Source organism: Amblyomma mixtum, chromosome 2 (genome assembly GCF_055824585.1).
Source record: "Amblyomma mixtum isolate Tamu chromosome 2, ASM5582458v1, whole genome shotgun sequence".
In the NCBI taxonomy this organism is placed as follows: domain Eukaryota; kingdom Metazoa; phylum Arthropoda; class Arachnida; order Ixodida; family Ixodidae; genus Amblyomma; species Amblyomma mixtum.
Window position 1 is genome coordinate 274,805,022 of NC_143013.1, and position 27,050 is coordinate 274,832,071.

Below are 27,050 nucleotides of genomic sequence, written 5' to 3' on the forward strand. Positions count from 1 at the left end.
GGCGCGTTCTTGTTTATAGTGGAGAACGGGCGCGCGGTCGGCGGCGCTTCTTCTTTTGAGGCCGACGGGAGCGAAAGACGACCAAGTTCGAAGGGCCGGAAATCTTGCAGCGGGGAAAACTGCTCGGGCCGGTTATCTCTCGCGGTTGTATTTACAGATCAGGGCGCCGCGCGCCGGTCACGCGCTCCTGACGCGCGGCTGTCAGCGGAGGCGCCGAGCGGCGCAGTCATTGGCGAGCGGTGCCTGGAGGCGGGCGCCCCACGTGCTCGCGGCGTCCCGCCCCGCGGCAACCGGCAGCCGCCAGGGGAGAAAGTGGCGCTGGCGACCGGTCATGTTTGTTGATAAGGGCAATCATACTGTGAGCCATATTTGGTGTTCCGATTTGCCGGTGGTCGTCGGGTTGAGCCCCGCCGGGAGGGTGTCACACCCTCCTCCCCATCGCGCCTCTCTGCTTGTGGATTGTTGCGCCGCTGCGCCACACCGCGGCCCACCGAGGAAACAGCGCGCTCTTTCGTCGACCGCCGAGGCGCCTGCTCGGCCGCTGTCGTTGCTCGCCGCCATTGCTCGCAGCGTCTCGGCCTTGTGTTGTGTTTGGGGACACGCCGCACCTGGGTTTCGCGTTGTGTGGGGCACGCGAGGAGGCCGGATACCTCGGATTGTGCGGGATTTTGACTCCATGGCGGGCGCCTGAGAGCCCGGTGCGTCTTCCGCGCCGGCGTGGACAGCAGCCAGCTGAAGGCGGCGCCCCCCGACGGCCGTCTCTGGCGGCTGCATCGATCCGCAATGTTCCCCAATAGGCATCCGGTGAGTGGCCGCAAATTGCTCTTCTTAGCGGCGGCGCTCATTAAAAACGCCCTCCCCCGAGAGTCTTGCCCGCTCCCCCCGCTCGTGAAAGCCGCCGCCGGCAAGGCGAGCTGGCTGCTATAATGCCCGCTCTTCCGGCGCCTTCGGTACGGCGCCGCCGCCGCCGTCAATCGGTGAATCGCCGAAAAGGCTTTGCAAGGGTCGCCACCACGCCCTCGTAACGTATGCGAACCTCGCCCACGCCGCGAACTTATGCGGCGATCGACACCTCCGCGACTGGAATCATTGCTCGCAATGACGAACGTGGTGACTTGATCGATGCGCGCCAAAGTGTAGCGCAGTTGAACCGTATGCGCCGCCCGATGGGGGCCCCTTGTGTATGATCTGTCTAAACCTTACCGACTGAAAAATAACTGAAGTGGTAAGCGAATACCTCAACCATGTGAGTGTGTGTTCTAAAGAAGCGCAGGCCAAGAGTTCACTCAAACCTATAGCCCATTGCTTTGTCGGGCTTCCGCCGATGCGGTATTGCACAGTTCGACGAAGAAGGCGCCCTCAAACAGGAGGTGACGCTACGCGCTTTACAGCGAGCTCTACTTGGTAGCCCATAATTGAGTGCGCGCGCGCGCACACACTTGGCTAAGCTTTTGACGGCCCTAGTCGACTTCCCTGATCGTCGTCGCCAGGAGCGGCGCTTGCGTGTTGCCGCATTTCAAATAACAGCGCCGCAGCAGACCAGCGAGAGCGGCGGTGTGTTTATTGTTTTTCTGGCGCGGGGGTTCAGCTGGCTGTCCACCGAGACGCGCTGCTGCCTACCCCCGAGGCGGACATTAGTCACGCTCCGATGAGCCGCGCTGCCGTTGCCGCCGCGTGCGGTGAGGCGGCAGCAGCCGACTCGCCCCGTCGGTTTCGAGCGTGGCGCCACCTCTCGCGCCCTTCCGTCACTGCTCGGCTGCGGCGGGGGGGAACGCCTCGCCCGGGAAACCGAGTCTGCTCATGCACCCCCTCGGCGCCTCGGTACTACATACTTGGCCGGTCGTAGTTGTGTTGTGTGTGGACTCATCGGAGCCGCCGCATGGCGGATGCGCTTCCCCTCACGTTCTCACCTTTAGTTTCTCACGCGCCGCTCGCCCGCGCTACTCGAAAGGGGGAGGGGAGTGTTGGAGTGTCGAAGCTGGGCATTTTCTGCGATCTGTAACTGCATCGCTGTGAGCGGTTAAACCGGTGGACAGTGTTCATGCTATGGCCGTCACAGTGGTGTTGTATCGCTGAGGCAAGTTTTAACAGCTCAGCACAGAAGACGAGGATGTTGCTTTTGAGCTCTTTATGATGTACGTCGTTTCTACATAGCCGTGACTGGGTCGTTTCTCTCCACTTTTAATCGTTTTTACGCGGCGGAAGCCATTATTTATCGGCTTTTTAGGGCGGATGTGGCGTCCGGCTGTACTCTGATGCCTTCTAGACACGAGCACAGGTGGCTGTGTGTGTTTTGCATTTGCGGTTGATTTTGACTAACAGGCAGGCGTTAGCTGTCTTGTCCGACATGCGCGTTGGAGGTTTCACAGGACTTTAACCAATTTTGAACACAATCCCTACAGAATACTCGCATCGTCGGTTTCACGGGCGATGACTCGCGAAGCCTATGATGCGGTCTAGCAAACATATTTAGTTTCACAACCTCAGAGACCTTTAGTAGATTATTTTTGAGTCCGTGGTATTCAAGCTGTTGCTCATGTCTTGTACATAAGGTGAGCTCCTCAATCAGTGCAGAAGCATATTGCGGGCTGCATCCAAATGATTTCTTTTCTGTCCAAAATTTCGCTTATTTTCAATAATGGAATGTTTCGTTTTCAGTAAATAGTTACAAATTCCGCTTCTAGATTCAGCTGGCCATTTGCCATATCAGTCCGTTACACTTAGTTCTTCGAGTCGGTGTTAAGAGCTGAGCGCACAGGTAGCGACGAAGGAACACAGAAAATGTTTTCCGCGCCAATTTTGATTCAAGTCAGGAGAGCCCGCGGCAGTCACTCTTGGAACGTGAATGGGCAGTAGTCATGCATAATCGCACTTATGTGTAATTAAGGGCGACTTAATTACCTGCTAGGTGGAGGAGACGCGACAACAGCCCGCACCGTTGCGGTTTACGCTTTATGGCGTCTTTCTCTCACAATGCAGAAGAGATAGCATAACGCCCAACAAAAAAAAAAGGAAGGGGGGGGGGGGGGGTCAGTGTTGTGCGTGTGGTCATATTCACTCTGCCCCTGTTCACCCCCTCCCCTCCGTTTTGATGTTTCTTTATTTGCGGCGTGGAGGCATCTTGCACCGACCGCCGGCGCCGTGCCAAGGCGGCACTTGCGCGGAATGCAAATTTCCCTCCCGGGCTCAGCACCGATCCACAGCGGCGGCCGGGCGTTTCTTCATCTTGTCGCCGGCTCATTTCGAACGCGCTGGCGGGGGGAAGGTGGGGGAGGGTCTCGGTAGCGAGAAGAGGACTCCGCTGCGGCGTTGAATCGATTGCCTCGGATCCCCCCCCCCCCCCCCCCCCCCCCCCCCGCACCCACACGTTCCCCCCCTCCACCTGCTTCCGCAGAGCGCAATCGACTATTTGCGTCTCGCGCCTGTTATTCGACGGGCTCCTCTCCCGGCCGCCTTTTTCCCCTTTCCTTCCTTCTTAGTGAGGAGACAGCGGTGGCAACGCGATGCCGCGTTCGATGCCGCGTCGTGCGGTGCGACGCGGCCTGCATTCCGGTGGAATACGAAATCCGGGACCGCCCACATGTGCCGAGATTTCGTTGAATGATTAAAAGGTTTTCCGGGGGGGTTTCGGCGGCGACCGACCAGCATGATGCGGGCCTCTTTCGAAAACCCTTTCGCTCGTCTTGTCCGCCCGTGTTTCTTTGTATGTCTTCCTAAAGAAGATAGGGGGGTTTAAGGCTGAACCGTTTTACCACTGGTTAACCGGCCGTTGTAACCAGTTATAGGCACAAAACATGCATTGCGTCGAAAAACTAGACGAAGAAAAAAAACGGCATGACTCATACAAAGGAAAAGAAAAATTTTCAGTGGCCGTCCGTCGAGCAAAGTTTCAGCATTCAATTAATGATTATTCCATAATTGTACGTAACAATCCCTCGAGCAAAGTTCGAACATTCAATTAATGATTATTCCATAATTGTACGTAACAGGCACACTTTTTCCTGTTTCCGAACTAGTTGTTTTCTTCCTGCAGTATAATATCCAACAGTTATATTGTCAACTTTAATAGTGAAATAACCAAAACGTTCGACTTTTTTGTGCGAACTGATTTCTTTTTCGTATTGGAAGGACCTGTATGCGTATCAAAGGGTTCACGTTTAGTTCTTGAAGCAGTATTTTATATGATGAGACGCTCGGTGCATAGAGCCAAAGTACAATACAGGCTACTGATGCCCCCTATCGATGGCGGCATGGCTGCTTTTTCTTGGCAGGGCGAAATTACTTAATTTGCCTTGAATTCGAATTTGCATGAATTCGAATGCCTTGAAATGTGTCCATGATATCAAATAAGTATTTTTTTTTTCTCACGTGCTCTTTCGAGATGCCTTATGAAGTAAAACTTTTCTTTGCGCGCCCTCAGCAAACGAGAAATAATTGTGGACGGTTCAGAAAAAGCAAGAAAAAAGCCAACAAACAACGAGCTTAGAAATAATCTCCTTGAACATTACTGTATCTTATAAGGTTTAACTACTGAGCTGATTATTACAGCGCGAAACTTAATTAATGTACTGTACTTTAGGATATAAAAAATAGCTGCACAGCTGCAAATTACAGCAGTGAGATTGTCTCACTCCACAGGGGCCGCACTGTCGATCAGGCGCATGTATTTGCGTATAGTGCGTTTGCGCCACGCTTCAGCGAGGTACGCCGCCGCCTGTTCGTGTTTGTCTTGGCGGAACCATCGGCTTCTTACGTTAAGGTTGCGTTGAGCTTTTCGGGCGTTGACACCCTGGCATTGCCGCATGTTTTCACGTTTCGGTTCTTGTCGTTGGTCCCGCAGTGACGCAAAGGAGTTTCCAGCCTCGCGCAGCTGTTTTTTTCGCTCCCCGCTTGGACGGTTTCTTCGAACGTCCCTCCCGCCCATTGCTCTGACGACAGCTGCCCCGCTTACTGTGTTGCTCAGCCTCAAGTGGGCCCCATATATAAAGCGTCCTTGCCTTGGCCCACCCATGAATGCCGTTGCGTTTAGTATGACCCGTGCCCTTTCAGAGTTGGATGTTCACCGCTACCCGTCCCGATGCATTTAAGGAGTCGTGGAAATCAGTTCCAAGCTCGAAACCGGATTACTGATAGAACAGCTAGCGGGCTGTGGAATGGCAAAAATTGTATTTTTATCGTTAAGAGACGGAAAACGGGCAGTGTAAATTGGAGAGCAAACGCGAGTTAATGATAGCTGACGCTAAGACGAGGAAAATGGACAGATATACAGTCGCCTGTTGTTTAGGGTAGCAGAGTGGGTGGAACCAGTTGAAAGGGCACAGCCTGGGGTGGAATACAGCGCGGGTATACCTGGATAAATTAGGTTAGGAGACTTTCTGTAATAGGGTGGCCACGGTCGTCGCAGGTCGGGGCTAATTGGACTTAATTGGGAGAACCATTTTTCCCCGCTGTGAGTTTATAATCCGGCTGATGATGAGACGATAAAAGTTCATTTAGTCCCTGCGAAGAAGGAAAAAGAGAGCGAGAGTTGTAGGGAGGGAGGAAGGAGGGCCTGGCGTAACACCATGTCAGCAGACACTGTATAAAGCGATAACCAGTTTCCGGCGGCCGCCTCTAAATGGCCCTGAAGGCCTGGCCTGCCTCACTGGAAGCCCACGTGCTATTCATTGGAGCGCTGTGGGAGGGACGCGCTTGTCGCTCCGAGCTTTTCCAACCGTGGCGCGCTTTCCCAACCGTTGCAAAGGCGTCTCTGCGCCTCGCGTGTTTTCTCGGCCGAATCAATTTCCCCTCGTTGCGTGTGCTTTCTTCGAAGTCTTCTTCCACGTCGTCGCCCGCATACGTCCACACATCGGCACGTCAGCGCGGCTGCATTTGGAACTTTGCTCTTCGCTGTATGAAGGCGTCAAGAGCGCTAAAGGGACACTGGGGGCATGCTGAAGTTGGCCTGTGTCGATCGATTGCCGCGTTTAGGTGACAAAGAAATATACTTTTACAGAATACAAAGCCTTTGTAAGCTAGAAAAACTAAAAAAAGAATCACAGGGACACTTAATTCTGTTATGTGTTGAACGTGCGATAGTGTAGTAGATGTTGATGCTATTGCCGGAAGTCGCATCACTTCCCTCCAGCCAATGGGAATGCTTCCGTCTAGTGACGTCACTTTCCTGCAGCCGATGGGAATGCTCCCGTCTGGTGACGCCACTTTCCTCCAACCAATGGGAATCCTTCCGCGTGGTGACGTCACTTTCCTCCAACCAATGGGAATGCTCCCGTCTGTTGACGTCACTTTCTCTAACCAATGGGAGTGCTTCCGTCTGGTGACGTCACTTTCCATCAGGCTGTGGATATCTTTATGAACGACGACACAATTTGGCCCCAAGGGGCTGCGAGTGCTGTCGCGTTAAAAAACAAGTACTGGTATCGCCTCCGCAACGCTAGAAAACTCCAGAGGCGTTAAGTACTTTTCTGTTTGCGGAACTATGTTGCTAGACCACGCCGCGCTATCCACTTATAGCGTTTTAAATAGACAGGTTTCACTGAACGTTTCACAGCGCCACCACTTAGAGGAGAGTGCATCTTGACGGCGCTGTACAGCAACCATGCTTTGAAGAGAAGTTGATGAAGTCAGGAAACAATGATGTTCAGCGCCATAACCGAAAGTTTTCTAAATTAGACGGTCCATGTTTCAGGCTCTCTTTTTTTTCTTGCAGCAGCTTGGAAATTCCGAGAATTCGAAAAAAAGTGATACAATTTCGGTTCTTAAAATTTCCCGCAGCTCTGTTGTGAAATATTTCCTTTTCGCCAAATTTTACTCTTCAGATTCCCTAAAGAAGGAAAAATTCCCCGAATGGAACATATAGGAAAAGCGTAGTAGCCACGTGGCCACTCTTCAGTGTTGCACTACACGATTTGTTTCCGGACCGAAGTTTTATTTGTAGCCGGATACAATTCAAGAACGAAACGGCAGATGCCCCTCAAAGGATGCCCTCCAGTCAATGGCGTCGACCGATTTTCAGTGCGCTGCGGGTTAATCCCCTTTGCACCTGCTGGCATCGCATATCACAGGGGGCTGACAGGTGCACTGGGATTAAGGCCATTGACTGGAGGGCCTCCTTTGAGGGTCAAGTGCCGCTTTGTTCTGGAGTTGTGTCCGCCTAGAATTGTGCATACATATCCCATTGGATTTAAAATTTTAGTTAGATGATTTATGTATACCCTGTGGAAAAGACTCTCTTTTATTGCCAAAAAGAAGTGCCTATACCTTGATAGCGCTCATTTCAAAACTCACAGACTTACAAAATGCACCCCACTTCAGTGCGCCAGAAGCACCGAAGGGAATAAACCCTCTGTTCCATGCCACGATGCGGCTTGGCTGGACTGGGCACCTGTCTCAAGGCGGCCTCCAGCTTAAGACCCGTTCCGGGTATACCGAACACAGATGTGTCGAGTTATTGTTTATATCAAACTGTCCGGCATCCCCAAAATCCCATGTAAAAGTATAGCGCTGTTGTTCGCGTATATCGAACTCGCGTTTAGAGGAACATTCGATATATCGAACTGTACTTATCCTACCGGCTCTTTCGCGCGTGGAAACGGATCGACTGCGCAGCCATGGGGTATCTGCTTGCAGTGCTGGCGTTGTGGAACCGCGCGGCGAGGTGAACGTGAGGAATATTTGAGGGCGACCTGCGGTCTCGTATTCATTTTCCAGGCCACATCGCTGTCATGCGGTGAAGCCAACCTAACTAAGCCCTTGCGGCGTTCCTCGCCTGGCATGCTTCGCTGCTGAAGTCGTTGCTGAAAGCAATTGTACCTTAGCTTCAATGAGAGTGTTGTATTTATAGTTTACCGGCAACAGGATCAAACATCTTCTGGTAGGCAGTGGCTAGTTCCAAACCATGTTCCGCTGCAGATTCGATGCGGAGCAGGTTAGGCGTAGAAACACCTGTAGCGAGCGTTGCGCTGCCAACACGCCGGCGGGCAGCTCGACGCGTTGCCAGAACGCGTCAAGCGTGGGGGCAGTGTATTCTTGTTTCCACGTTACACAAAAGCTTTTTCTATTTCCATTTATTTTTATATATCGAATTATCGATATATCGAACTATTTCGCGATCCCCTTCGAATTCGATATATCCGGGTTCGACTGACACCTGCAGGCATCACGGCCGCCCCACAGGCTGTGCGCATGCTCAGTGAGCGTGGTGGTGAAATCGATCTGTGCTCTCAGCGTGTTCCATTTTCAACTCCAGATTTCTTGGTAATAAATGCGCCTCATTCGCTGCCGATGAAACGTCAGCGGACCCGCAAAAAGCCGAGTCAAGGAAATTTTACCCAGGGCAAAGAATTGCCCAGAGTTGTCCTCACCGGCCGCCGACTCGTCGGCTTCCTTTCATCTGATCGGTCGCGCCGAATTTAGTGCTGATAACCGCGTTGCATTTCTCGCAAACACTGCTCAAGGGTACTCGGACAAGTTTATACAGGATTGTAATAACTTTCGCCCGCTTAGTTCTCATGTTCGGTTTCCAACACCCCTTGAGTTCGGCTATGTATTTCTAAATTAGTTATGTATACCCTTTCCACACCCCGCCCTGTCTTTCTCGCGCTGCGTTGCAAACCATTGTGGCTTCCTGAACCGCATTGCTTTAATTGCGAGGGGGCCTCCACTAGCTAAATGTGCACTTCTCGGTGTCGTAGAAGTGGAGGCGTATTTTGTAAGCTTTCTTCTTCCCATCCTTTATTTTGCTCCTGTGACGTCACTGCCGAATGGATGAGCAGTGTCGGTCGCCGTCTCCGTTACCAAAGCCGATGACTCGCATAATGAGTGTTGTTTTTTTTGAGTAAAGGAAACGCCGCAGTAGATGTCTTACTTCACGATGGACGCGTCAATCACGCCATAAGGGAAGGGAGGAAGGTGGGAGTGAAAAAAGAAAGAGAGAAAGAGGTGCAGTACTGGAGGCCTCCGGAATGGTTTGGACCATCCGGAGATCGAAATTATATGGCACAGAGGTAGTACGAGAGAAAGGAAAAAGAATCCTTAATAAATACGCCCCCTGTGTCCCATCTAATGTATGCCAGTTAGAGTTCTCAACCACAGGAAACGTTTCAGGGTCGCGTGGTCAAAATTAGTCTTTTTCTATACAGCAGTCGCTGTCGACGTGGGCGTAACTATAGGGACACCTCAAAATTAGCTATTGCTCAATTTTCACTCGACGCAAATCTTTTACCGCGCCTCCAAATTTATACACTTCGTGCCCGCTCCACTGCCGCCTAGGTGACGTCACCTGTTTGCGATTTTTCTTTTTTCTTTTCATTTTTATGTCATTGCCGGATGATAAAAGTCGGAAAGGGAAACTGCGAAGCGTTTTGCTCAGATCGTCGTTCGTTGGGACGTGGGTTTAATGTCGTGCAATAGGAGGAAAGAGGGGGATAAGTTCCGCTGAAACGCTGATCACAGCGAACGACGCGTGGTATCACCGATTGAACGCAACACAAAATGGCCGAGTTCGTAGTAAAACAGCTGCTGCTGCTGCTGCCGCAGTATATTGACTCCCCCGGCACGTCTAACTCGGCGGTGATACTTTTTGTTTGTTGAGAACAAGTTCGCCGTATAGTGTGTATAGCGTTTCGGTATTTAGTTCTCGGAAATCCAGCGAGCCATTATTTAAATAACGTAATTCCTTGTTTTCTTTTTACGTTTTTTACGCTGACCTTATCTCTTTTGTGCTCGATGAAGGTTGGGAGTTTTTTTTTTTTTTTAAAAGAGGTGTTATTTTCTCTTTTCCGCCGTGACTCATTTGTTAATTTTTGAGTGACCTGAGTTCACCGGTGCTTCCTTTTTCGGCGGTGCTAATATTATACGTTAAATTATTTACGTTGTGCGCAAAATCGTTTTTGCCCCTCTTTTGATCTGTGGTTACAGTGCCTTTTACATTTTTAGCATAGCGGAGACATATACCGGTTTCCTGACGTCTTCTGTGCCGGGAGGGGGGGGGGGGGGGGGGCACTACTGAATACGTCTCTTGGCTAACACGAAATTTCGCCGAAATTTCGCCTCTGAAGTCTTCGCATGGTCGACTGCCCTGACTGAACGCGTGAGGTTTAGATAGAAAACGCTTTACCACGACGTGAGTACAGCGGATGTGGTAGCAGGAAGCAATACGCTTTCTTTAAAACTCTTACAAAAATTACCGGTCTATATATGCCGTCCACAGACAGTGTACGCAGTGTCTATTGTTTGTTTGTTTGCTTTTTTGCGATGGAGTAGTTTTTCCGGACAGGCATACGTGCACAACGACGCTGAGGTGAATATTTTGTACACCGTGCTGACCGCGCAGACTGTAGAGAATAGACAGATTTAGCATACCGGGGACTAGTCAGAAGGATTGTCGAGGTGTCATTCTTAGCAAATTCCTTTCAAAAGTTTGTGCTTGCTATTCTGGCAACACTGGGCTACGGCGTCCATGTCCGGTTGCGCAAGGAAAAAGAATGCGGTAGTCTGAAACTTTTTCCAGTGACTTTAAGTCACTTTAGTCTCCAGCGGGGGTCCGCACTCGTGGCTTCCGTTCAATAGAGAGATTTAGCACAGCGCGATCCGCTACCGCGAACCGGTTCCTCGAGGCGCCGGTTGCGCATGCGCAGAATGCCTCGAGATGCGCATGGCTGACCATGGTAGCAGACTGCGGATCGCGCTACACTATAAACTTCTGTAATATATTCTATATCTGTTTTTTTTTTCCATGTCACATCAGTACCCTCCGGACTATTCGAGTAAGCCAAGCAGGCGGCTAGTTTGACCTTTCGACAGTTTCTCGCCATCCTACTTCGGAGAATCCCCCCCTGACCTGCTTGGCATGTGGTGAAAGGCGGTGAATGGGAGGGGTGGAGAGCGCGTCAATTGAGCTTTCGCTCGATACGAGCCCAAGCGATCGCGTGCGTAGTGGAACGTCGGCGACGAGATCGCGAACGGTTCGATGTCCTCCCCGAGTCAGCGATATCGGCGATAGCGGCAGACAAAGGCGAGGCAGAAAGAACAGGGTGTCAAGTGTGGCAGCTCTTGCGACATTCCGTGGATGCCTGTGTGGACGGATGGCGCTTATAGATCAGCGAACACATTTTGGTTGAGAGAGCGATAAAAAAAAAATTTAATACTGAAAGAAATTGAAAACTGTCGCGTCGGAGACGGTTACTAATTGGGTCGCGCGATCGTTTAAAATCTGTCCGTGACCCTTTAGACATGAATGCTCCCGCTCTTTGTGAAGTCGGAGAATGTCAAACGGAATACTGTCATCGTCTGTCATCGGTGTTGCCTTTTGAGCTAAGTCTCTTTTCAACTCTTTTCCTTATACTTAGTTGACAAGCAGAGGACAGCTATTTTATTTTTTCCAGTCCGTCTTAGAGACTTCACTGAGGAGAAATTTAAGTTGGCCTTTGTCGATATAGAATCGCGTTCTAATAGCCAAGAGACAATTTTCACCGAAAAAGGAGCTGTTATAATATATATATATATATATATATATATATATATATATATATATATATATAAAAAGCAAATGCAAGTGTCGCCACCAGCGACCGGTTTGGCAGGTAATCACCAATTTTTAAAGCCCGGATCTCAGATGCTACGGTACAATGCCATTGACCTCAAAACTATGGCAACCAGTCTCTTTCTGTGTAGACGTCAGGAGTTTTTCATAGAGTGAAGTGAAAATCGTTAAATGCAATTTTATCTGCAACAGGTGTGCCTTTTGCTGCCGGACAAAGTTCAACATTCCCAGAAAGAGCCAGAGATTCCATTTTTTACTGAGAACAGTCAGTTTGAAGACAGTTTCAGTCTCTCGGCGCCTGCGTGCAGGAGGCGTATCCTGCAGCTCTGCGACTTGTTCGTTACCTTGCGGCGAAGCGAGCATATACAGGGTCTGTTCTGAAAGTAGTAGGACTGGTTTTTTCCTGCGCGAACGGGCGGACGAGAGGTGGTCTGCGCGTGCAGGATCGTTGAAGGGGGATATGGGGAATGCTGGGGAAAATCGGCAGTCGGCTCTCGGCCGTTGAAGAGAGGAGGTCGCTTGTACTGTGAACCCCTGTCGAAACGTCTCGTCAAGCACAATCGTCGAGCGTTTACTGGATCACCGATACGCGATCCAATTTTGAGTAGATCTTGGTAAAACGAGCAAAGAGACACACAACATGATTAAGGAGGCCTACAGTGACGCTTCCATGGGTAGATCAGGTGTTTTTTGAGTGGCACAAGCTTTTCCGAGAAGGCAAGGACAGAGTGGAGGAAGACGACCGCTCCAGACGCCCTTCGACCAGCAAGACCAACGAAAATGTTCAGCGAGTGAAACATTTACTTAACAGTGATCGTAGAATGAGTATCAGAATGATTGCTGATGACTTGAGCATTCCTCAATCCCAAGTTTTTGAGATCGTGACAGAAAACTTATCCATGAGGAAAGCGTGCGCGAAGTTGGTGCCGGGAGTGTTGCCAGAGGAGGAAAAGGCCAACCGGTAGGATCTTCTTCATCATGTGAATGAGGACCCCGATTTTTTTGCCCAGCACAAGGCGGCAACACTGCCTCAGCTCCCCTACAGCCTCGACTTGGCCCCGCCAGGCTTTTTTCTATTCCCGAGAATAAAATCGATGCTCGAGGGGAAACATCACGGATCGGTAGAGGTGGTTCAACAGGCCGTGACGAGGGAGCTGAACAGCATTCCGGTCCAGGCGTTCCTGGATGCGTACGAAAACTGTGAAACTCATTAGCAGCAGCGTGTAGGTGCGGAAGGGTGCTACCTTGAAAAATTGTAATCGTTTGTACTATTCTCTTGAATAAATTTTGTTTAAAAAAATGAGTCCTACTACTTTCAGACCAGACCATGTATGCTGGCTCGCGACTGGATACTCGGGCTCGTTTGATTAGGGAAACGCCCGTTCTGTGGGAAGACGAGGCTATACTCGTCAATGAACGATGCTTGCGACGGCCAGCTGATAACGTGCGAGGGGTGTATCGTATACGTATACGAGCAGCTGGCAGTTTCGCGATTTCAACGCAGATAGCAGTTTCATTATATCGCTGTCTGTGATTCTCTCCCTGTTGAGTAAGAATTTGTTCTCTGAAAGGGAAACTGGGGGCAAATTGAAGTTGGCCTGTATGTGGATAGACGCAATTTAAACGGAAAACGGAGCTTTTTGTAAGCGTGATATTATAAATGCCACAAAAAGAAAAAGCAAGAATGAAATACAGCTGTTCCCTCCGTCCGCTATCGAAAGGAAATTGCGCGCGTGGATATTTTAACTCGGATCCCTGAGGCCAGGCAAAATCGCCGTTCACTTCAAACGATGGCTGGTGGCTGCCGCACGTCGGCGGCAAGGATGATATGCAAGTATTATATTCAAGTATCATAGTCAAGTATCATAGTCAAGTATCATAGTCAGGTATCATAGTCAGGTATCATAGGTATTATAGTCAAGCATAGGCAAGTATCATAGTCAGGTATTATAGTCAAGCATAGGCAAGTATCATAGTCAGGTATCATAGTCAAGTGTCATAGTCAGGTATCATAGTCAGGTATTATAGTCAGGTATCATAGTCAGGTATTATAGTCAAGCATTATAGTCAAGCATTATAGGCAAGTATCATAGTCAAGTATCATAGTCAAGTATCATAGTCAGGTATCATAGTCAGGTATCATAGTCAGGTATCATAGGCAAGTATTATAGTCAAGTATTATAGGCAAGGATGTCATGGCGTGGGTCTCTCGACGCAACACCGATGCCGCCTTGTCCGCTGAACGGGAGCCTTAAAACTATCGCTTTAAACGAGGTGTCTCGTTCGAGTATCTGCTCGATTTGAAGTTTGTCGCGGTTCCTGGGTGCGTTTTTTTTTTACATTTCATGTTTATGTGCGCTCGGAGTTGCACAGACATCACCTACATGTGTTTATCTACACCCTCGGCGTCTAGTATAGCAGCCGCAGTGGCTCAGTGGTTATGGCGCTCGGCTGCTGACTCTAGTGACGCGGGTTCGATCCCGGCCGCGGCGGTCGAATTTCGATATAGGCGAAACGAAAGAGGCGCCCGTGTGCTGCGCGATGTCAGTGCACGTTAAAGAACCCCAGGTGGTCGAAATTTCCGTAGCCCTTAGCTATGAGATCCCTACCCCTGCCCGGACGTGTGCTCGGCTGTCATCATTTTTTGTCCGCACTGCAAAGGGCTGGAATGACTTGTCCTACGCTGTCGTACTTCATTCTGACCCATCACGATTCAGAACACCTATCAACTATGTGCCCTGAACTCCACCCCCTCATTTAATACCCCTTTAATGGGGCCTTTGGGGTTGTAGCAAATAATAAAAATACACTTGCACCTCGTTATAACAAAGTTTAAGAGGCCCGGCGATTATTTCGTTATAACCGTAGCTTCGTTGTAGGCCGTGTTGACCGAGCTTCCCAGGGGAATCGTCGTTCTTTCGTTATATCCATTATTTCGTTATAAACCGTTTCGTTATAACGAAGTTAATTCGACTTACATTCCTCCTTGGTGAATACTTTCACTTCACGGTATGTCTTTATTTTTTACCCGTTGATTTGAATTTATTGTACTGAGAGTCGGTATACAGACATAAGAGAAAGATCCAGAAGAATAAAAGGGAACTAGATATTAGTTGAGGCGCTGTGAGGGACCCTGTGTTCAGAATCGAAGCACTTTCAGACGCCGCCCCTTAGAGGCCCGCAACAGCGTTGTAGTCGTACTGCACACTGGGGACAAGCGGCTTCTGTTTGCCTAGTGCATCCACCGAGCGACAAAGAGCGCTCCGTGTTTGTCACTCACTCCGGTGCGTGTTCGGGGGGTGGGGGGGGGGGGGGGCGCCATTCCGGCAAGCGCGTTCAAGTGGTGGCGGGGAGAATTTATGTAGGGCGCGCGCCGCTTGTTAATTTTCATGCGCCGCGAACTCGCGAGCGGAGCCGTGCGAGGCGTCTATTACGGGTCGCCGGGTAGGCGCCTGCCTCGAACTTCCGCCGCAAGCTTGCGTCTTGCCGGGAGCCTGTCGCGCTGAATATTTAAACAAACCGTGTCTCTCAAATTATACAACGTGTTGTCGTCGCCACCTTAATCATCACCATCCATTTTGTTTTCCGCCCACGCGTCTTAATTAATGCGTGGCCTTTTTAAGTTGCAGCTCATGCATTATTAAAGTTGGCCCGTTCCTGTCGTTGGATTGTTGTGGCCGCTGCCTGATCTTGGGGCCGTTTTATTATCACCCCTCATTCGCTGCAGTCTAGTCTATAGCCTCTATCCTTATTGCCGGTCGAGGGCCCCCGGGATTAAGATCAAACGCGATAACAAGCTAAGGTTGTCACGGTGACAGCAGTAAAATGTTTTGGAGCGTCATGCGAGGACGTAGCTGCGGCCAACTGGATACAGTGAGGGGAGGAGCATCCTTTGGCAAAGTGTGTCCGCTGTACGAGAATTTAGCCTTTGCAGCCCTATGAAGTTTGGCGTGATGGGCGCTTTGTCAAGAAAGCAACCAAAGTAGCCCAAATGCTTTGATCCAACGTACCCGTTGCCCATTTTTGAGGCGTGTGTTTGTATCTCAGGCTAGAGAGGTACTGCCATCCAAGACTAATCCGCCGGTTAGGATCACAAATTTCACGAACCGTTCTTTTTTTCAACGCTGAAGTAGGACGCTGTGGCCGGCTAGTTGGTTCATTTGAGGGCTTATGTGTGCTTTTCGTCCCGTTCTCTTTGCGCAGTTTTACTCGTTGGCTTTTCAACGCTGACCTTAAATTTCACCCGGCCAAAATTATGCCGCCCTGCGCAAGCCCCCCTCCCCCGTTATCCCGAAAAGTTCCTCTCACTCCACCTGGACATCAGGCAGAAGGCTTATCCTCTTTCTCTCATCTTGGCCACCTCTGTCTATCAGTGAAGTACATTTTGGCGCGTTCATAGATGTTTCAGCCAAGCTTCTTGCGTGTTGTCTTGTTTTGTTTTTTCCGTTGCACAAAAATGGCTTGGCTTATCACGTGTTTTTTTTTTTTTTTTTTGGGGGGGGGGGGGCAGTCTGCGGCTGCGGTAATTAGGTAAATCATGCATTGTAGACACTATATTAGGAATAATATTTTGCGCAAAACACCACCGAATTCAGGTCGGGCACCCTCCTCTAGCGTATATAAGTGAGACATATAGAAGAAGGGCAGAAAATACATCCGTGTGTGCTGCTAGCATGCTTTCCTATACGTCTGCGTCTTTTGCGCTGGCTGAGACTTCCGAAACTCGAATACCCCCCCCCCCCCCCTTTCTCTCTCTCTGCTCTAACCGAAGTCCGGTCTCGCAGCGGCTCGGTCACGGCGACCGGCCGTCACCGATTGTCGGGACCGTCAACCACGGCCAATACGCGGCTTGTCGTACACGCGACGCTTAGAGCTTACCTGGCTCAAAGCGCAAACTCGTTGCGAACGTTCTACAGAATGAGCTCATCGCGGATAGTTCTCGCCCTCGATAAGCAGCACACACTCATCAGGGTTAGGTGTTGAAAGCTATCACATTGTACGCAGCCAGCGATATATACCTTCGGCACGATCACCCCCATACTGAACGTCCAGCTCTGCCACGTAGTGACGCTGCAAACATGGAATTCGTGTACCGGTCGCAGTTTTCCCGTTTTGTTTTTGTGTGTGCACGTATGATAAATCGACTGTCCAGAAATGGCCGCGTGCGCATGGCGCGTCACTGCGGGACACATGTGCGCTGCTTGGCGGCCCCAATCGATTAGAGAGTGTAGCCGGCATTTTATGTTGGACAAGCGTGCAGGCTCGCCATCGGGACCGTTGCGAGCGCTCGCGCTCAGTGCCGTATTTGTGTTTTCTTTTTTTCTCGCTCTCAAATAACACCTCTCATCTCGGCTCGCACGAAGTCGGCGGCGCAGCTGCAGCTCGCTGTGTAGAACGGCCGCTGTCGGGGAGTCCTTTGAGCTCCAATTCGCGGTGCTTGCGCGGTATTTGCTGCCGGCGTGATGGATGACCTTCGCTCGTGCGCCTCGCGAAGGCGTCACTTGTGCTGACAGTTCAGCTGGCCGACGCAGTGTTCTCTCTCTGCTCAGGCCCGTGGGATGACAGTCTTTCTTTTTTTTTTTTTTTCCGGCAATAGGGCGCGCACCTGGCGGAGAGAAAAAAGCAGGGAGAGGGAGAGAGAACGTCTTTAATAACGCCCGAGAACCGTACGTGGATGTTCCTGTAATAGAGCGATGCAGACGGCAGCTTCAAGGTTTATTTAGTTCAGTACATTCAGTCGTTAAAGCAAACGAAAGATTTGCTTCGAGTATAGGCGCAGTAAAGGGGTTTGAGCGTTGGTTTTTTGTTTCTTGAGATTTCGGCTTTTTTTTTTCTTTGGCGTTTATTTCAGTACTCAGTTTTCGCTGTTTTTTTTTTATCTGAATATTCATTCGTAGGGACGAATTGCCGACTTTTTTTTTTTCTGTGGGTGGGGGGGGGGGGGGAGGTTGCAGTGTAATGTGGTATATTCCTGTGTGGTCAAAACTCTCTTGAGTATATTTCGGCCATTTTGTCGTCACGCCCAGTGCATTTACCAGAAATTAACGCCGGTATCGTGGTACATATACATCTGTGCTTGTCGAAGAAAATGATATCGCCATTAAAAAAAAATTGTGGAATATAAATGATGGAACCGACAGACAAAAACGCGAATTCAACTTTATTTCTGATAAGTGTATCATGATGCTATCTCTCGGCTGTTGATCTGGGTGCATCACGTTGTCTGAAGTGCACAACAGGCTAGCAGACGACGTTTGGCGAGCAGCGGAACGTCCCGGTTTGCAGGAAACGTGTAAGGTAGCGAAGCAATAATGCCTGAATAGTGACGTTTCCCGGTTAAAACCGAATTTCGAACGTTTAAAATCGGTGTCAAATTTATCGATTTTTTTTTTTTTAATTCGGTTTAAACAGAAAAGTCCAACCTCTGAGTACAGGATAAGTACGCGGAATTGGAGCGAAACGTGTGGGAACAAGTGTGAGGCGCTTTTTAAAGGTTGCGGGTTCGCATATTTCATGTGTACCGGAAAAAAACGAGGACGCATGGAGAAGGGCGACTCGAGTCGCGTTGTCCTTGATGCGTCTTTCTCCATTTGCATGAAGAGAGCAGAATGGAGGGACACTTCAGAACAAGTGGTGACATATTGGAAAAAAAAAAAAAATTAGACCGAGAGGGAGAGGTGTTTACGAACGGTGCGTACGTATAGTTGTTGTGCCTGTCGCTTTTCAACGTTTGATATCCGATGTACACGATTCCTAAACGACCGGATTAATTTTTAGCGTCTATTTTTTGTTGTTAAAGCGGAAATATATTTTTGACCTGCACCTTGCATATTCCCTGTACCCCCCTCCCCGTTCCACCAAGAAAAAAAAAAAAATCTTTGGATTTTGTGTCCGTCCATTGGTTCTGCGTTGTGGTGTGGATCCTGTGCAAACCCATCGAACAGGTGCCAAAACTTTCCGGTTTATCTTTCGACATACGCTTCACAGATGGCAGCACTATATGGTTCAATCTGCGTCGTAGCGTCAGTTTTCAGGCAAAGTACTTCGCCGTGAAGCTGTACAAAAACCACGGGCTGGTGCGGCAAAGTGCCATGTAGTAGGAAAAGGAAAGAACAGATGCTAAAAAAAAAAGTAAAAAGAAAAGGAAGGAGCACCGGTGTACCAGCAACAGTAGGTACATATAGTTAAACAACATCGCTTCAAACAAGACTCGGTAACAGGGAACGTTGCGCACACTTAGGCAAGGTGTCGTCACACTGCATTTGTTCATCATCGGGCTTCAGTTTTCGATAAACGAATCGAGTTTTTGATGAAGCTGTGTAAGCGGCTTGCAGTCAGTCATTGGTATATTTAGTGTAAATGTTTCGTTATTTTTGCTTCGTGCCCGCTCGAGGTCGCTGCGTGCGTTCGCGGCGCTTTATGCGTGCGTTTGCGTGTCGTGAAATGCCGGCCTGCTCTTCCCCGTGTGTACCGGCATGACGGCTTCTTCTTCCCGTATGTGCAGCATCGCCACCGCACGCTGCAGCTGGGCTTCGATGAAAAGCGATGCCCGTTTCGCCCTCGACGCATCTTTGCGTGTGCGCAGCTGCGTACGTGCGTGTGTGTGTGTGTAAGGCCTCGCCCTTCGCATGCAGTGCCTCGACGCTCGGCACAGATTGCGCGCGCTTTGAATGTGGAGGGAGAGTGAGCGAGAGCATCGCGGTCGCCGTCGCTTTGAAAGTTGTGTTCGTCTCGTACTATACTCAGCGAGGTCGCGAGATCGAATCCAGCTGCGGCGGCTGCGTTTGATATAAGCTAAATGCAAACGACGTCCCTGTTCTGTGAAAAAAAAAAAAAACACTCCTGGTGGTTGAAATTACTCCGGAGCCGTCCACTATATAGCGGCTCTTTTTGCTCTCCTCATTACAGTTAACTGATACACTTGAAGCGATCCTGCCATTGAAGTTGGCTAGTGTCGATAGGTTTACCGCGTCCTAATCACAGAGACCACTCGAACCAAAACCGGAGCATTTGTAAGCTAGACGCGACCACAAAGCGAAATACAAGTGTCGCCATCTGCGGCCGATTTTGCAAGTAAAATGCGTGCGTTAGCCCCCCTTTTGTCGCGGATTGCAGAGGCTACGCTGCAGCCCCATTCACATCAATATACAGTTATCACGGAGTCATTTTTTTCGCTGCGAACGTCAGGAATTTGAATTGAATGCATGGTGAGAATATTTTAAAATTTCATTTCCTCAAACATAAATGCGCCTTTCGCTACCGGATGAACGTCAGCATACCCGGAGACTGTTTTTACCGAGAATAATAATTCGATGCAGTTTTCCTTAGTACCCCTTCAAAATGGGGTACTCAAAAAGGGGAGGGATTGCACTACTCCGCAAACCCTCTTAATTCACATCTTTTACTAATCCTGGTTAGAGCATAGTTAGGGAGAGCTGAGGTTGAAAGGGTGGTCGGGAGTCAATATAGCACTAATAAGGGTGTCAATATAACACTAATTAATGCATGTCATGCATTACGAAATCAGCGGAGTGTGTAAATGTTATGAGGGCACGCACCGATCTCGAGAATGCTTATTGCGCAAGTGTTGAGAAGATAGCCTGCGCCTTCGGACACGTGTACATTGCGTTGGCGCGAACGCCCTCAGCTTTAAAGTAGGGTCGTAATTCCTAATATTTATCCCCGCTCGTAGCTTTTCTTCGCCGCTGCTGCTATTGTTGGTTTTATTTGCGGAACGGGGCCTCTTTTATTGCTTCGCAAGAGCAGAACGTTTGCCGGCTGCCATGATAGCGCAGCTGTGTGTATAGGCGCTCCCCGAGGAGAAATCTTGGATAAACAAAGTGCGGAGGCTTATCGAGGCCGCGAACTCGCCGATATGATTAGCACGCCAAGATATTCGACATCTGCTTTCTGCACTGTTGCTGCTGTCGCGGCGGGATCAGCAAAGGTCGGTATCATTACATGTGGGCTCAACAAACAGGATGTTCGGTCCGCTCTGTCGGAGGTGTATCGATAACTACTTCTTCCGTTTTAACTGCCTGCTCTTTGGCTCTCGTATCTCGCAACGTTTGACGACGTGGCTTTACGAACATCACCTCTTACAATGGCTCTTGACCTTCCAGTTCAAGACGACGTCAAAATATGCCCTACTCATCGCGTTACTGCTGGGTCGGTGTCGTCGTACCTGCTTAACCCAGCGGCTGATGTGTCCCACAGCTGTTCGTTCGCCTGCAGTACGGTTTGTCTTTGCCGAGCGTTTGCCAACGACCCGATTGTGTTATTGACGCGGTGGCTCAGTGGTAAGGCGCTCGTCTAACGAGCCGGAGTACCCGGGTTCGAACTCGACCGCGGCGGCCGCGTTTCGATGGAGGCGGAACGCAAGAGGCGCTCGTGTGCTGTGCGATTTCAGTGCACGTTAAAGATCCCCAGGTGGTCGAAATTATTCCGGAGACCTCCACTACGGCACCTCTCTCTTTCTTCTTTCACTCCCACCTTCCTCCCTTCCCTTACGGCGCGGTTCAGGTGTCCGCCGAGATATGTGAAGCATACTGCGCCATTTCCATTCCTCAAAAACCAATTTACCTGTCGCGGGCTGTGGCGGTGGCGTCATCGACCAACCAACCTGTCTTCACTTCGCTCCAGTGACAGGCCGCTGAGCGCTTCCCAGCTTCACGCCGCTTGCCTCATCATGCAGGTACTACGCGTGTTCCTTCCCTCTCCTGCAGTCCTCCTCGCTCGCCATTTATGACTGCGGCTCGGTTTCTGAACAGGAGTACCCGGGTTTTTAACCCACCCGACCGTGGCGGCCGCGTTCCGATTGAGGCGAAAACACAAAAGGTGCCCGTGTGCTGTGCGATGCCAGTGCACGTTAAAGATCCCTGCAGGTGGTCAAAATTATTCCGGAGCCCTCCACTACGGCACCTATTCCTTGCTTCCTTCACTCCCGCCTTCCTTCCTTCCCTCATGACGCGGCTGAGGTGTCCACTGAGAATCGAAACAGTTATTGTACCTCTCATTTCCTCAAAACCAATTCCTAAATTTCTTCTCATCGCTCCAGTCCATCCTCTGTCAAAGCTTCCAGTGACTCGTGTATTATTTCTATGGCCTCCTGAGGACGAGCCGTTTTCTGAGAATCAAGTCCTCACCTATTACCCTTTCCCACTTTATAGGATACAAATCAAGACCTAAGCGGCCAGTGCCCCGCAAAGGAGGCCCTCCGGCCGTTATTTTTCATAAATTCGCAATGGGCATGCAGAAATGGGCCTATAGGCCCGCATGTCTGTAAAAGCAATTTTCGTCTAAAGGCTTAATTTTCCTGTGAACCTACTTGGGGCGCACCGAAGCCCACATTTTTTTTTTTTTTTCCTTAAGCGTGTTTCACATGCGAGCGAAAACGCTCGCGATTTCTGCCGCCGTGACGCAAAAACCTGTTGCGTGCCGCCGCCGCGACGGCTCGAGCGGCTATATAGAGCAACGTGGTTCGAAGTTAGAAATTTTTCACTGCGACGCACCGCTCTGTCGCTTGATCCTGCCTTTACTCGGCACGGGACAAAGGAACTAAGCAATGTTCTTTCGCGTGAGAACACGCAACTGTATAGAAACGATAAATTACTTTGACAGCAGCACGCCGTTTCGAAAACAAGGTTGTGGCTCTCTCGAACTGTGCTGTGTGTCATGTGTGTGTGTGTCAGCGGGAGTTTCATCCTGTTGCATGCACGGTGTATTCGCCATAACGGCGCCGTATTAACCTGTGGCGTTGTCTCCGTCGTTGAACTTAGCTCGCTTGTGAAATGCAGTCATCACATGTCATCCATCTTGTTGATTTTTCGCACTTGTTCCGAAAGTTCATGAAACCGATATATGCTGGCAAGTGGCGAAATCGCACGAAGACAGTTACATATGTCTTGCAGAGTTGCAGAAGCACGCTGTGTGCGGTCTTCTCTGAAAGCAGCCTAAAATAAACCCCGTGTAATTAATAGCTAGTCTTTTCAGTTCACCGGTTTAACAAGGACGCTATGTAAAGAATAAGATAGCACTGGACGGGCGTTGACATCCAGCTAATTTTGCTGTCAACGAAGACTCCCGATATTTTTGCTCCACAGTCCTTTTTTTTTTTTGTGTTCATGCTGTCGCATAACACCGAAAGTGTCCAGCCCCCCCCCCCCCCCTCCCCCCGCTCCTCCAAATATCAATTTCTTTGTCCAGCAGTGCTGTACTGACGCAATTTTGATGTCTGCATTCCCAGCTAGCCTTCACAATGAAAGAAGTACCAACGATTTCTTGGTTTAGTTCGTTGATAGGTCTCGTGAGGAACTGCGTGAGCGACTGTACTATCACTGTAAACACGAATAAGCCTATATAGGAATTAAAAGGGATTAAGCTGTGCCCTAGCGCCACCATTTTATAAAGGGGAGTGCGGTAGAGAACAGCTGGCTCCCTTTTTACTCCATTATGTTTAGAATGTTCTCCTGTGCCATTTCTGCTTTCTGCTTAGAGAAAATGAGGCTCAAAAGATCGAATGACATCGAGCGACCGTGGAAGGACGAACTAGAGCGGGAAATCATGGACGCTTTCTTTTTTATTGTGAAGGCTGGGAGCGCAGGAGCAGCGTATAGTTTCAATCGCATTGAATTTTTTTTTAGAATGGGCACCTGCGACGTCGTGTGACAGCATGAAAGTAAGAAAGAACTGATTGTGGAGGTATATAACGCGGTATATATCTTTGTTAACAATAAGTCACTTGGATGTCAGTGGCTATGTAATTGTAGTAAGTCGTAGGGTTTAACGTCCCGAAGCGACACATGAGTTATGAGGGATGCCGTTTATAGTGCAGGGTTCCACGATCCATTTAGACCGTCTGGGGTTCTTTAACGTGCGCTGGCATCGCACAGCACACGGGGCGTTTTTCTGTTTCGCCTCCATCGAAATACGACCGCCGTGGCCGGGATCGAACTGGCGACCTTGGGATCAGCAGTCGAACGCCGAAGCCACTGAGCCACCGCGAATCGTGTTGCGCTGCCGGACCTCAAGAACCACGAATAAACAACTTCATCTTCGTGTGAAGAAAGTCATGCCATAGCTAGTATAAGGGTTCTCGCACACCTTCCGCCCCCATCGGTCGACGACGTTCCGCGTCGCACTCACGGTAGTACGGGACTTACTACGTCCGCCGCTATGGACTAGAATGTCGCTGGTGAACACTCTCGAGGTTAGGTTGCACGCAAACATAAATATCCCGAAAGCAGAAGACTGGACAGCCGTCGCCGTAGCTCAGTTGGTAGAGCATCATCATCATCAGCCTGACTACGTCCACTGCAGGGCAAAGGCGTCTCTCATGTCTTTCCAATTAACCGTGTACTTGGCCAGCTGCAGCGTATCCCCGCAAACTTTTCAATCTCATCCGCCCACCTAACTTTCTGGCGGACCGCACGCACCGAGCGCGAAATTCGGAGGCTGTGGGTTCGGATTCCACCAGCTACATGCGTTTGTTTTTCTGCTTTCTAATCAATTTCCTTAAAGCGATAAAATTATTACACTATTAATCTCCAATACACCACAAATAAATAATACAGTCGAACCTACTAATGGTTTATAACTAAACATATAACTGTAACCATAACACATATATCTATAACTCCAACATAACCAGGCTGAGGCGTCATTGAGACTTATCGTATACGACGCTACCATGGTGATACAGCTATATAGAGAAGCATGGAATCAGCAGTTTTCCTTTAACGGAAAGCTCGAATGACTGCCATCATATTTCATGCCAACGTCGTGATCAACTGCGAGTCAGTTCAAAAGGTATAAGATCACATCCTTACGCACCCTTGCGCTTCATGAAGTAGCTGCAAATGCCCTTGCGCCTGTGCCCCGTTAAAGGGTGCGTGGCTCTGTGACGTCTTCGCCTGTCGGCGGTTCGTCTCAACGCATCCGATTGGGTTGCATGCCTTGGGGGTCTTGCTGAGGTTAGGGCTAAGGCGATTAAACGTTATTTCAAGCGCTGCCGGAGGGGGAAAGCTGGAGACCCGCTCACAACTGGCTGGTAGGGCACTTCGTCCTGCGTCAATCCTCTCCGCCCAACTTGGTCGGTTCTTGGTTCGCTTCGGATGTGTCGTGGTTCGGTGCACGCCTGGCTCGGTGGGAGAGGTCGGGCTTTTGGCATCCGTTCGCGTGGTTGTATGTACTGTACGCGCACGCCACTCCACCCCTTTTGTCACTCTTTTTTTAAATGGCCTTCTTTTTCCATAGTCCGATACAAATCGGGATAAAAAGTGGCAAATTCCCTTCAAAGGAGGCCCTCTCCAGCCAGTGCTGTCGACCGATCGTCATGGCGTCGTGGTAAATCCGTGGTTAATCCACTGGCACCTAGCTGCACTGAGATGTCGCACTTCTAGGTGCAAAAGGATCAACCTGGGTGTCATGACTGACAATCAGTAGACGCGATTGGCTGTAGGGCCTCCTTTGGGGGTCTTATACCGCTTCATTGCTCTTCGGCAATGTCCAATCGGAGGGCAGCAGACGTATTCAGGCTCCACCCCCTTTCAGTGGGATATCTTCATCAAAGAGCTCGCGCGTCGACCCTCTACCCCGGCCATGCTTCATCATGCTTCTGTGTGCCTTTTCACAGCTTTGCATTGAACGATTTCAGCTTATCCCGCTTTTCTGGGCCTAATTAATTCGTACACAACAATTCTGGACAAAAGCATTTTTGAGCGGAAAACCTTTTATGAACGCCGTGTTTTCATATTGTGACGAAGACGAAGATGGCAGTGGCGCGGGGCGGAGCGCCCGCTCAAAGCCAGCGGCCATTAAATCATCTCATAGCCATGGTTCACCACGTCTCATTCTTCGGCTGGCCGCCGCGTAACATTTGGTGTGAGGTGCTGGGGTCCCTTCATCGCCATCCTGGTCACGGAGCTTCGGTGTCCTGGGCCTGCCGTGGACGTCGGCCGTGAGTACCTGGTCAGCGCCGCACGGCCGTGCCCCAGCCCGCCCGACCTGAACCGACCTCGACGCTCACCCCAGCCCCGTCCCCCGCCCAGACCACACGACACGACGACCCAAGACCCGACGGACCCAAGACCCGACGGACCCAAGACCCGACGGACCCAAGACCCGACGGACCCAAGACCCGACGGACCCAAGACCCGACGGACCCAAGACCCGACGGACCCAAGACCCAAACATGAAGACACCGCCCCCCTGCCCCCGCCGTTCGGTGCGTTCAGAGACCTCGGCCGTCAGCTCCTGGCACCCTATGGCGCGGATGCTTCGTGGACCGGGACTCATTCTCTCATCTTTCTCATCGTGGCGGCCAGCACTGCACCAACCTCTACATATTGTTCGATCCTTCACTCAAGACCATCGCCATTTCGCCGTCTGTTCGTCACCGATCGGGACGATCGCTAGGAGGCCCCGGGTAGTGTGACGAAGACGAAGATGGCAGTGGCGCGGGGCGGAGCGCCCGCTCAGGGCCAGCGGCCATTAAATCATCTCATAGCCATGGTTCACCACGTCTCATTCTTCGGCTGGCCGCCGCGTAACAATATTATGTAAGATTTCATTATATATACGCAGATGATCCGATGACAGTCTTGCATTTTTGTTTTATATTAACGTTTTTGCAATAGTCAAAAGCGTTCCCCATTGGTTTTCTATGGCAGTCTTAACTGTTCGATGCGGTCGATGGAAACACAAAGAGAACGATTTCGCTGCATATCAGAAAAGGGGACCATTACCTTCAATATTTCCATAACAGTATCTAACAATTTTGCAATTTTCAATTTTTTTTTCGAGAATATATTGGACGTGGGTGCCGTTTTGGGCTCCGGCCTCCGTCCGAAGTGAAGAGGGCACGACTTGCCTTTCACGGAGTCTTTTTTTTTTTGTCTTCCGATTCCTGGGATTGGCGCTTCCCCACGACGGCTGATTGACTAACTCGGTAGATGTGGTGTACTGCAGTCACCACTGCTGGATCACCGCTGGCCTCGGTGAAACCGACCTTTAAGAGGAGGGACACAGGCATGGCTAGAAGGCCTTTGGTATAGGCGGGGTAACCGCAGATTTTGCATGCCAGCAGCTCGTTGTCACCTCTTTGTGGTATGCAGAAAATGGCGTCGAACAGGTTTACGATGTGTCTGGGTTTGGTGTTGGCCAGTAGTTATCATGAACCACGATGGTTGCGGCGTGAGTCTGGCGATCGACAATGCGTAATCTCGTCTTATAGAGGCGTCTGTAGATTGAGTTCCTATATGAATGCGCGAGTACACGTCCGACATCCAGTCCTCGCGTGCTGCGTATACCAGCGGTCACACAGTGCCATCGTGTCGCAGTGCCGGCAAAACGTGTTCTTAGAACCACTATAGCCAGTTCTCTAGTATCGCGCACTTCACTGGTGCATTAGTAGTGTTTGCGTGCTCGTATCGTTTGTTCAGTGCACCCTTCTAAAAAAAAAAATTAAGGATGTACAAGGGTGCTCTAGCAGTTTTACTTCCTTAAGGGT

General features: G+C 50.1%; 1 protein-coding gene across 5 annotated transcripts in view; it reads left to right on the forward strand.

The window, feature by feature from the left end:
* The first annotated feature begins 364 nt into the window (after positions 1 to 364).
* LOC149364057 (transducin-like enhancer protein 4) overlaps positions 365 to 27,050 on the forward strand; it is a 57,791-nt gene continuing 31,105 nt past the window's right edge. For 3 of the 5 annotated variants that reach the window (XM_089574048.1, XM_089574050.1, XM_089574051.1), the window contains exon 1: positions 365 to 804. In XM_089574048.1, the coding sequence (XP_089430174.1) occupies positions 784 to 804 (21 nt within the window). In that variant the 5' untranslated portion in view covers positions 365 to 783. The remainder of the gene's footprint in view (positions 805 to 27,050) is intronic. The other 2 variants (XM_089574049.1, XM_089574052.1) reach the window with 1 other exon arrangement.